We start from the raw sequence: 11,616 nt of genomic DNA, 5'->3' as shown, positions 1-11,616 counted from the left end.
CCACCCACACAGGGGAGATGAAAACAGCTCGAGGGACCAGAGCCATCCCTGGGCTCTGTGTGTGGAAACCTGAAAGCGCCTGATGCGGGGGAAGGGAGCAGGACCCCCCCACCCAGCCAAGGGCAGCCCTGGGAGCGTACAGACATCAGTCCCCACTGCCACGGCCGGTCTCTGCTTCCTAGTGTGGGCCCCCACACCCCTCACACAGCTGCCCTGGGAACCATTGGGCAAGCAAACCCATGCCCAGCTCCGGCTGCCCCCTGGCCCAGGCACCTGCAGGGGGTGGGGGGAGGAAGCACCGGTGACCCCAGCCCCAGCGACTGCGGTGTGACCTGCTGCCTCTGGGCACGTCAAGCCCAAGGAAACCCCAGCGCTGCCCGGGCACCACGCGCCAGGCAGGATCATGCACCCATGAAGAGCGATGGGCAGGTGAGCGAGCCCCTCTCAGCTCATCCCTGCTGCCCTCTGCCCTGCAGGCCGCCGTTACCTGGATCCCGGCTCTGCAGCGCGCCCACGGGGCTCCTTGCTCCCCAGCTGCCTGGCCAGCAAGTCCTACCCCTGCCCTGCCATCCCCGCCCCAAGAGGGACAGGAGCAGGCGCCAACTGGACACCGTGGTGCCCCTGAAACACAACCCCGGCCCTGCTACGTGACTGTCCCGGGGCAGGGACGGCCCCTCCTGGCTGACAGCCATGCCAGCCAGTGCTGCTCCGCCATGACTCCTGCTGGTTTAACTGGGAGTGGTGCTAGCCGGGGCAGGTGGCCCTCTGCGGCAGGCGCCAGGCACCCCCACGGTCTCTGCGCCTGGGGCAGCTGCTGGGGCTCCAGGCTGGCAAGCTGGCCCTGCAAAAACAGCACTACCCTTTGCGCCTGGGACCCGGCAGGCAGCGCCCCGGTGTGATGCCGTCGTGGGCGCCCGGCGAGCGGAGGCCGCGGCCTGCTTACCTGGAGAGGCCGGGCGCGGCGGTCGGACCTGGCGCGGCAGCAGCGGGCGGCTGTGGAGCGGGCGGGGGTGGAGCGGCCCCCTTCTATACTGGGTGCGACAGAGCTGGATTAGCGCGGGGAGAGCGGTATCCTTTACACCCGCCGGCGGCCGTCGCCGCGCGGTGCCCGCGGCCACCTGTCGCTGCTGGAGCCTGTTCAAAGGACACTCCATTCTTCCCGCTGCCCTCTGCCCGCAGGAGACGGCCCCGAGCAACAGAAAACAGATGATGGTGCTTCTGGCCCCCTGCCCCTCTGCGGGCAACGCGGCATCCCGCCCCGGGGACCTTCTTCACCCAAGGGACGGGGGAAGGCAGGTGCCAGTCTGGACCTGCGCCATGGGAGCGCAGGCAACCTCTTCTCAGGGGAAGCCCCGGGGAGCAAGGGGTGCCCAGGCGCCCTTCCCCATGCCGCCAGCTGCCCAGGGCCCCTCTGCCCTGGGCTGTCGGGGGAGGCAGCGGCGGCTGCACTGCCCTGTGCCCGACAGCTCCTGGGACCTGCCCCATTGCAGAGGGGGAAATCCCCATCAGAGCTCCCAGCAGCGCATCCAGGCTGGAGCAGTGCCTCCGCCCCTGGGCTCAGCATGGTGCTGCTGGGTGCCCCCAGGTGCCCAGTCACCACCCAGCAGGTCGCCTCAGCCCTGGGCCACAGCACGAGCCGCAGCACCCTGCGCATGGGCTGAGGGCCTGTATGGGACCTCCTGCCCCAGGCTCTGCTGGCACCTTGCAGGGCAGGAGCGGGGGGCCAGGGCTATGCACGGGGTCGTCTGCAAGATGCCCCAGCCCCAAATCTGGGCCTTGCCCAGCTGGCGAGTAGAGGTCTTGGCGTCTTGCCATGTGACGGGGCCCAAGAGCTGCAAAGGTGGCCGAGGCCCAGTGGTGCTGGCACCGGACCCCTGGGTCTGCTCCTCACAGGCAAGCCAGAGGGACACCGGGGTGGCTCCACAGCTGGCTGGCCCCAAGCTGCGGCTCCTCCTGGGCTGTTTTGGGGCTGGCAGGGTTCCTAGCAGAGCCTAGGAGTCTGAGCTGCAAAGTCACCTCCGGGTTCCCCGGTGCTGCCCCGTGCCAGGGCTGTCGTCTGGCGGGTCCGCAGCCTCCTGCTGCTTGGAGTTCACAAGCTTTGAGTCATCCATGCTCGCAATCCCAGCGTCTCCCCCACCCTCCCCACACGCAGCCAGGCCCATGGGCTCCGGAGACCCACGGTGCTGGGGATTCAGAGCAGAGCTCCGAGTTCCCATCACCTGTGAGCCGTAGCTTGAGGGCAGCTCGCACCCAGGCCCTGGCATTCCTCCTCTGGGACGCAGCCACTGTTGGGGTGCAATACACGGCCGCCAGCACCGAGCACCCCGAGGAGCTCTGCATCCAGGCTGAGCTGTGCTCTGGGGAGAAGGGGGAGGTGAGATCAGTGCTGCATGATAGCAAAGAGGGCAGATTAGACACCACCCCCTCCAGCCCATGCATGCCAAGCTGGTGCCAGGCAAGGCTGGGATGCCTCCAGGCACTGGCTACACCCAGGGCAAGGGCTGCAGAGTGAGGCCCGGTAGCATCCAGCCAGCACTGTCCACAGGCTAACCCCCCACCCCACAAGCCCTCCAGGCTCCCTTGGCTACCAGGACCCACCCTTTCAGGCTACGGCTCTTCTCCAGTTGCCGGGGCTGCAGAATCCCCCTTTTCCCCAGCAGAGTCCCCAGGAGGGTTCAACAGTTTGGTCTGGCCTTCAATTCCCCACTCTGCCACTGCCCCCAGCAGTGCCCTCTGGTGCATCACTTGCCTCTGTGCTCTCATGAACTGTAGCCCTACCCTGCATCCCAGGGGGCTGCGTGACACAGAGCCAAAAGCCCACGGCACAGCCAGGCCTGCCCCAATGCCCCCCCACCAGGCAGGCTGTCAGCCAGCCCAGGGAGACCCCGTGTTTGTGCAGCCACTTCTGATCCCAGCACAGCTCAGCTGCCAGAGCCAGCTGCAAAACCAGCCCTGGGGGTGAGGGCTCCAAGAGGGGCCTTTCAAGGAGCAGCATCACCCTGGAACAGCCCCCTTCCTCATCATCCTGGAAGATCAGGCTGCCACACTCCCCAGTGCCTGGTGTAAGCCTGGCAGCCAGCCCCCACCTGGGGTTCTGCCCCATGGCAAGCACTGGAAGCACCTCTTTCCTTGTGCCCGCTAGAGGGGACCCAGCCCAGCAGAAGCTCTGCACGGTACAGACCCAGGAGACCAGGCCGGCGTGCTGTCCTGCAGCCTGGCATGCTCGGAGCACTGCAGCCCCTGGAGGCCCGGTAGCAGAGCCCAGCAACCGAGATGCTCTGTCAAGCTGCCAGCTCCATGCTTCTAGCTAGTCATCAGCTTCCTTAACTCTCGTGCTGGGAGTCAGGTTTAATGAGCGGCAGAGCCAGGACGTGGGCACAACTGCCTTCAATTATAAGAGCTCTGCTAATTGCTGTCAGGCTGAAGTCAGAGTGGACACTCCGCTCCTGCTTCCATCTTTGTAGTTTTGGGGGACTGGGTTGCTGAGTCCCAGGAGGATGAAAAGGCAAGTTTGCCAGGGTTTGTCTAGAGCCCGCCAGAGCCCCACTGCTGGGCAGGCAGTGTCCGGTATAGGAGCTGCAATACAAGAAACCCCCTCTGCCTTGGCCAAGTGGGAAGCACGGCTGAAGGAGAGCCCCTGGAAGGCAAGCAAACCCCCTTTTCTTCCCAGCCAGGCTGACAGGTTGCTTTGTCCCCTGGCACCATCTTACTGAGGCTTCAGCAAAACCTTGTCCCCTTTCAACCTCTTCTTTTAAAGAGGTCTCTGCATCCAACCAAGCCTCCCTTCCTGGCCACCAGGCTGCAAAGTGCTGCCAAAACTGCAAGGAGCCGGGGGGGGTGGGGCAGCAGGATATTCAGGCTGTTGCAAATCACACCTAGGAGAGGGGACATTGTGATAAGGTGCAGGGGGTTAACTAGCAGGCATGAATGCCAGACAGGGCACCTGCCTGAGGACTGGTTCTCATATGCAGTCATTAGCACCTGATAGATTACCAGGGTGCTTCAGCGTATAACAAGGGTATAGACGATGCAACTTCCATCCCATTTTGGCTGTATAAGCTGCTGGCGGGCTGGTTGCACAGCGAGCTGAGGCTTTCCAGTTAGAATCACCGCGTTGTTTAATAAGCACCATGTGCGGTCAAGCAGGGCCCAAGCTGAACCATGTGGTGCCGAAGCCTGGCTAACACAGCTACTTGCAACAGGAGCGCCCAGAGACCTCACCTGGGACAGCCTGGACTTGCCTGCAGCTGTGGCTCACTGGAAACCAAGAAGCCCTGTTCTAGCCCTTGAAAAAGGAAGAGCTGGCAGTTAGCCTGCGTCCGCTTCTCATGCCTCATCTACTCATTCTCTCTAGTGCATTCACAGCACGAGCAATGGGGGGTGGAGGCTGAGAGAGCTAGGACCAAGGGAGGAAGGAGTTTGCAACAGCAGAGTTGTTCTGAGAGAGGAACTAGAGCGGCAAGGGGAGCAGGGGGTGACAGGCCACAACCACCAGCTTCCACCATGTATGAGGCAGGGACAGGGGCAGGGACAGCAATGCATGGCTCTGAAGTGCACTGAGCATTTGTGGCACTGAGCTTTGGTCCCGTTATGATCAGGGAGGTGTGGGGTCTGCTCCCAGCAGTGGCTCCAGGCAGGTTTTTTTTTTTTTTTTTTTTTTCTGTTTTTTTGCACCGGTCCTGGAAGCACTGCTATACCAGGTCAATGCATGGAGTGGATGGAGCACGCTCCGATTCCACCAACCAATACCAAAAAGAATCTGCTCAATACAGACCTCCTATGGAGGACATATCAGAGACAATTACCCTGGGGAGCTCGCCTACGTGGTCACGCTGCCACTGCCCAGGTGGAGTGGGAGTGGTCCCAGAGCTGCAGGCAGGTAAACAAGGTTCTTAGCAAATCCCAAGAACCGCATTACGGGTGTCAAACACGTTCCACACCCTCCACTCGTGTCCATCACACCAGCGGGCTATGGTGTTAGGTGCATGCATTTGCAGCTAGCTGCATGCAATCAGGTGTAGCCCAGGGAGCATGGTGAAGGCAAGAGGAGCCAGACAAGTTCTACCAGCTTCAGACAAGCCAGCAACGAAAGATGCAGTGGGGTCTGATTTTTTCATCTCGCTCATCCAGGGCTTCTTGCTAGCAGGGCTAGATATTCTCTCCTCTGCTCCCTGCAGCAGCCAGAACACCCATGAGCCACCTCCCTGCGTCATGTCAGGCACTTGTTGCTGCCTCTTCCCAGCACAAGCCAAGAAAAGAAGAATGAGTCAGTTTGCCTTCCCTGGCACAGCAGCAAGTTAACACCCCAAGGCTATTCCATTCACCTCCTTGGCCCCTTCTGAAGTAGGCCATTTCCCAGCCAACAGTGGCAGGGTTGTGAAGTGGCCTAGCGAGATGCAGGGCTAAGATGCCTGAATGACAGTGGGGAGCAGAGCCCATGGGTGGGGCTGCAGCAGGTCTGCTGCTCAGCACACATCGCATGGAGGTGCATGGAAGCAGGACTCACATACGAAGATGGAGCTGGGGGCTGCGCTGGGGGCCAAAGCCACGCAGAAAGGCAAAAGCATGTTTGGCAGCTGTGAGCCTATAACCCAAGTTTCCAGCTAGCAGATACAGAAGTGGGGACAGACTCTGCCTTCAGGCCACCTTGAGAGGTGCAGTGGAGAGGAAATGCCGTACATGGGGCAGGTTGGGAGGACACAGAGCAGTGGTGCAGTAGCTTTGCTGCCAGCATCCACTGCCCTGTGGAGCAATCAGCACCAGCTTGCAAGGCTCTTCCCTGGGAACCCCTTCCCAAGCCCCTGGGTCTAGATGGGACAGTTTAAAACCAAGCTGTCCCTTAAGTGTCTGCTGTAGGGGGGCTCTAAAGAATGGGAAGTCAATGAGAAAATGCCAAGTGTTTTTTTTTTCCCACTCAGGAACTTGAGCCAGCATCCACATTGGCTCTAGCTGGAAAACAGAGTGTCCTGGGGATACTTGGCATAGCATCAAGCATGCCAGTTCCCTAGCTACGCGGTCATCACAACTCTGAGCAGCACACTTTAACCTTTATGCTTTTCATGGGCTTGAGAAACCTCATCACACAGCCAGACCTTGTCCATTCTCCAGGAAACTTTATACCTGGTCTAAATTGAGCATCGCAGCAGGCTGCAAGGCAGATGGCCTCAAGATTCAGAACGAGAACAACGATCCCAAACTGAATCCAGGCCACAGCACTGTAACTTAAGACTGTGTGCCTGTGCTGGTCGGGGTGAACCCAGCCATGTAGTCAACAGCTTCTTAATTGCTTCCATCAGCACTAAGAACTTCCCCAGACATGATCAGAGGTTGTTGGGATAGATACCATTCAGGGGATGGGGGAAAAAAGTCCCAACATTGTGGAAATGTGACTGCTCAGAGCTGTGCCACATAGGAAACGCATTAGTGATGCTGGTGGTAGCAAGATCCCCAGGTGCTGATCTCAAGCAGTCAGGAAGGTAGGAGCAAGAGGACTGTATCCTGGAACTTCTCTGAACACTCAACAACCTGACAGCCACCGCTTAACTGCCTGCCAGCAGCAGTGGTACCAAGACATCTCCCAGCACATGAAGCACGTGTCATTCCATGCAGCAAACATGACCTGGAAGCTGTGGAATTTAGAGAAGCAAATGAACACAAACAGTCCGCTTGCCAGCCAGTAGCCAAGTTTTTATCAGCAGAAAAGTGAGGTTCTCCAGACATGGCATTTACTGTTGTTGACTTTGTAAACCCAGTCAACAAGGAAAAGGGAGCAAACCAGAAGGAAGACAGTGGCCTCATTCTCTGGCTTCAAAGATGCCTTCGCTAGTGAACGCACTTGTCTTTTAGTAGTCATGCTCAGGAGCAGACCTCTCACTTCCCACTTCTCTGGGCTTCAGCTAAGCATTTCAGTCTTTGTTGCTAGTAAGGATCTCTCTCCTCCCTCTCCCATTCCAGCATTCTTCTTCAGCTTCCTGCTCTCCAGGAAGGCAAATTCTGCACGTTCTTTTCAGAGAATGCCCTACCCTGGGAATCTGGCAATGCCTCTCCACACTTTGGGGAAGGTAGCTGGGCCCTGCTCTTACATGTGCCGTAGGAGTGGAAGTATTTGCTGTCAGCTACAGACTTGGCCTCCCTGCGCTGGCTGCACCTCCCAAGTGGAAGAGGTGGGCTACTCTGTTTGCAGTAGAGCATGTCTGTTCCTTAAGGGACATTTCCTACCACCCCAAGAACTCTCACTCCTGAGGGCAGCCAAAGCAGAGGAAGACCAAAGGCAGTGCACTTTGCACCAACCACCGTGAAGGGCCTACCCCAACTCCAGCATCTGGCTTTGGCTACCCTCTGAAACTACCCTCATCCCAGTGAGACCACCATAGAGAATCCTGGAGCTACACCAAGCTTAAAGGATCACTTAAACTGGAGATTGTACACCTGAGTAGCATCTAAGTATTCTAGTCCTTAAGCCAATACAGGGAAGATGAGCCCACAACAAGCCCTTGGATGCCTTTCCAGGGGGGCTTGCTGATACAGATGCTTCGGTGAGCCTGGAGTTAGCACTTATTGAAGCGAACAGGGCAGTTCACATCTCGACTGCCCCCATTTGCTAAATCTAGTTTGTTACATGCCACCACGTTCTCAGCAACCGTGATGCCTGGAGACTGATTTCTGACCCAATGCTTCCCTTCTGGAAAAGGCAGCTAGACAGAGATGGCTACACCCCTTGTCTGTGAAGGCAATCTGGATTCAAGCTGCCTTCCCAAGGGAAGGAACTGAGGCCTAGCAGTTAGACTCATCAGCTCTACTAATCCCTTTCATTCTCTTGACACAAACAATATTTTATTTGTACACAATATCAAAGCCTGGCTCAATCGTAACAAGCTGGGCCAGGATGTTACTAGCCACCCCCAGCACATCTCAGCCAGGTGCCTCAATGAAATTACACTACTCAGAATAAAATAAGGGAGACAGGAGTGAGTTCAGAATAAGGAGTCCCAAGTAAAAAAAAAAGAGAGAGAGAGAGAACAGTTTCCCGCTCCACCCTGGCGGCTGGGAGGGGATAGCTCCCATGCCCCACACTGCTTTGACACGTATCAGCACCGGAATCTGTCTGAAAAGTTGGGAGACCTTGGTGTTGTCAGTGGCTGGTCACTGGGCTTCACTTCCACGCTACGGTACTTGCGAACTGGGTTTGCCTTGTGCACCTGCAAAAGATAAGGGCAAAGGAGGGTGACAGTTGCTGGGGGTCTAGCTGCACTCATTTCACTTCCACCACAATGCAAGATCAGCCACCCACTGGATGCAGCTAAGGGGGTCGTTGAGGCACGAGAGTAACGCCCGTGCTCAAGATGTGGGGACCAACACCCAAAATCAACAGGATGTTCTGGGGGAGCACACAGGTGCTCTATGCAAGGCGCTGCTGCCCAGGCTGTTTTCTTAGTTTGGTCCAAGTGTCGCTCTAGGCACATCTGTATGGCACAAGGCAGTGCCAGGCAGAGGCCTCAAGCTCTGGAACAGGAAGCCGCACAGGGCTTGAAATAAGGTGGCTAATACAGCCCGGCTTTAGACCTAGCAGCGAAGCAAGGAGACAGAGGTCAAAGTTGGCCTTGACAGCCTCAGGAATTAACTTCAATTCAATGTGCTCAGTTCAGACAGCAGTGCATTTAATATATTACAAAACCCAGCCAGACTGTTGTGGCCCTTGCCCAGAAAAGCCTGCTCATTTACCAGTTCTTGTCTCAGCCTGGCAACTTCTTCCTTGCTTTGTTCCTCCACCTGCTGTCTGGCCTCTTCTTGAAGCCTCTCTTTTTGGGCTTCCAACTCAGCCAATCGCTTTTCAAATTCTTGCCGCTCTTTAGCCCTCTTCTCTGTTGCCAGCTCAAAGCTGTCAGGAACTACAGAACCAGAAAGGCTCTCTAAGTTTAGAAATAAAAAGGATAGCATTGGTGCAACCAGACAGCAGTCACCCAAAGCACAACAGTGTTTTAGGCAAATGGTGCTGGGATTTGGGGAGGCAAAGAGAGAAATTGTGCTCATATGCATGTAAAGAGCTCAGATGCCAAGTGCAATTACCCCAGACATGGCAAAGATCTCACCCCAGACAGGGAATACAGATGCTGGCCACTGTAAACAGCTTTATAAAAATGGACTCCGCTCTACCTTCTATAACAGTTCCCAGTCCCATAAACACAAGCCTTGGCCACCTCCATCTTTACAAATGGAAAGAGAAAGGAAGACTGGCAGCTGTTATGGAAAAGCCAGCTGTCACTACAGGGAGCTCCTTGCATGCTCTTTACCCTTATCCCAAACTAGTATCCATCAATCATCTGCCAATTGCAACATAGCTGTTAATGCAGCTGCCATGTTAGAGCGGGGGTGGGGGGGTAAGGAAGAGGAAACTCCTCCACTCCCTGGGGACACAGGCTGTTGGGAGGATTTGTTGATTAAGTATTGCACAAGCACTATTGGCCACGTGGAAGCAGAGGCAACAGCAGGTCTGAAGGCTATTTAACTGTCAGCCCTCCAAGGCAGGCCAAGGCAGCATGGCAAGGGGCTGTAATTCCACCTGATAATGGCTTGTTTTCTTTCTTTGGAAGGAAAGGCTCCTGGTGCACCACCGTGTTGGGACGAGCTTTGAAACAGGCAGCCTCTTTCTGTCGTTTCAGGTCTTCTTTGATCTGGGAGGGGAGAGAGAGCTTGTCAAACCCTGAAGTAATGAACACACCCCATCACTGAAAAAGCCAGTATAGACTTCAGGTTTAAACAGCTGGAACACAAAGCTTGAAACCTCAAAAGGAACATAGCCCAGCAGCTACTGCCTGCCTGTTCCTGTTGGGTAAGTGGCTGGGAGAGCAGCTATGGAAGCTGAGTTTTGCAAGGTTTTTGCAGCACTGCAAATTCCAGTATCACATGGACTAAGTGACACCACACAGCTCTTACACAGCACTTTTGCTAGTACATCTGAAAGCCTTTTCCAAAAAGGTGGTGAGCAAAGAGTTCCCATTGAGCATGCCTACTGGGGAGTCACTAACAAGTGCCTACGGACTGCCGATAAACCTGGCAGTTTGACTTTCCCCTTTAGGGCTGCCGGTTTTGGCAGGAGGCTGGTATTTACATCAAGATAATTCATCCAACAGCCATTATCAATAGCCATTTATGAGATGCAACAGTAGAAACACTAAATGAGTCAGGATACAGAATGTGCATGTCCCATTTCTGCTCAAGAAAGACACTTCAGGTAGAAGCCAGACTTTTTCAAGCATGGCTAGGAATCAGGTTGCTGCAGTCCAATGCCTTCAGTCATTGTCCCATTAGTCTTACCTGTTGCTTCCAGTTCTGTAACTTTGTAGCTCCCCGTTCATCGATCTGGAGGTGGAAGGGTTCAGGTTGCGTTGGGTTTTTCACCCTTTTTTCTGGCAGGTTGACATGGTCAAACTGAGGCAGGGGGAGTGCTTTGAACTTTGGAACCTGCAAGAAAAGTTGCAAAATAGCGGTAAAGCAGACAGCTGGGCACGAGGGCTAGTCAGGCCAAGAACTTGCTTTAAAATGTTCAAGTGGCAGATTTAAAACAATTAAGAAAACACTCTGTGCACACAGCCCATCCAGTTCTCTAGCATGGGGGAGGCCACAGCTCATGTTTTCAAAGGAAGTTACATGCACAAACTCCTATTGAAATGCAATCTATCCTGGGCACTTCCCTCCCTTAGGCACTTTTGAAAAAAAACTCAACTCCAAAAAAAGCCTGTCTTAATCTGAACACTTCTCTCTTACATCTTTCTTAAAAGCATCTACTAGCAGCCATTAAGCTTTATGGCTAAGTGACCTGGTCTGAACACGAAGACTTGGAAGTCAGGCTGCACTGCATTAAGCCTCAGCTTTGGCAATCCCACACATTTCTCAGCACCTACCTCCTCTTTCTGCAGCTCTTCAATTTTTTTCTCCTTTTGTATTAGTTTCTCTCTGTCTCGAGCATCAAAAGAGAAGGGGCAAACTTCCACATGCCTCTGCTCTGGGACTTTAGGCTTGAAGGGCACTCCATAGTGTGGCATAGGGTTAGCTTTGATTGCTGGTACCACCTCCTGTTCCTAGACAGCGGCATTAGAACAGATATGAAAAGGCCCCTAAGCACAACAGGTCCCAACCAACATTCCCAGATGACAGCAAACATAGGGCTTTTGGCAAAGGAGAAAGATGCCAAGCGCTGCTAAATTTAAGGATCAAAGACAGACAGTAGCTTTGCTTAGCTGGTAACACATATACCCAGCGAGGACTGAGAAGGGTGACATCCCAAATGCAAAGAGACTAAATGCAAGTATCACTCCTGAGACTGCCTGAGCCACAAGCGAGGATTTTGCACTGTTCCAAATTCTGCAACTCAGAGGCTTGAGTGTGGTTTTTCAACTCAGTGCAAGGCCCCTTCCTCTGCACAGGACAGAGGAAGGAGCATGCACCTTAGCTAGAAAAGCCTTCTTCCTACCCCCACATTATAGAAAAAAAAAAAAAAAACAACAACAACGCAGATCCCCGGCACCCTCTTCCTTTCTCCACAGTGGAGCACGCACAGCCAAAGTCTCCTGCGACTCCAGAAGCAGTGCAGCATCCCTCAAATGGAAGAATTTGCAG

At 55.1% G+C, this 11,616-nt stretch overlaps 1 protein-coding gene across 4 annotated transcripts in view; it reads right to left on the bottom strand.

Annotated features, from left to right (window-relative positions):
- Positions 1–6,661: 6,661 nt before the first annotated feature.
- Positions 6,662–11,616, bottom strand: part of TPX2 (TPX2, microtubule nucleation factor) — a 28,388-nt gene continuing 23,433 nt past the window's right edge. For 2 of the 4 annotated variants that reach the window (XM_019539461.1, XM_019539463.1), the window contains 5 exons: positions 10,902–11,078; positions 10,315–10,461; positions 9,560–9,671; positions 8,722–8,888; positions 7,215–8,198 (listed from right to left, as the gene is read on the bottom strand). In XM_019539461.1, the coding sequence (XP_019395006.1) occupies positions 8,088–8,198; positions 8,722–8,888; positions 9,560–9,671; positions 10,315–10,461; positions 10,902–11,078 (714 nt within the window). In that variant the 3' untranslated portion in view covers positions 7,215–8,087. Of the gene's footprint in view, positions 8,199–8,721; positions 8,910–9,559; positions 9,672–10,314; positions 10,462–10,901; positions 11,079–11,616 lie in introns of all 4 variants that reach the window. The other 2 variants (XM_019539460.1, XM_019539462.1) reach the window with 2 other exon arrangements.

Source organism: Crocodylus porosus, unplaced genomic scaffold (genome assembly GCF_001723895.1).
Source record: "Crocodylus porosus isolate Cpor-Errol unplaced genomic scaffold, CroPor_comp1, whole genome shotgun sequence".
Lineage (NCBI taxonomy): Eukaryota > Metazoa > Chordata > Crocodylia > Crocodylidae > Crocodylus > Crocodylus porosus.
The sequence above is the reverse complement of the archived record's forward strand: the minus strand, read 5'-3'. Positions and strand labels throughout refer to the sequence as shown.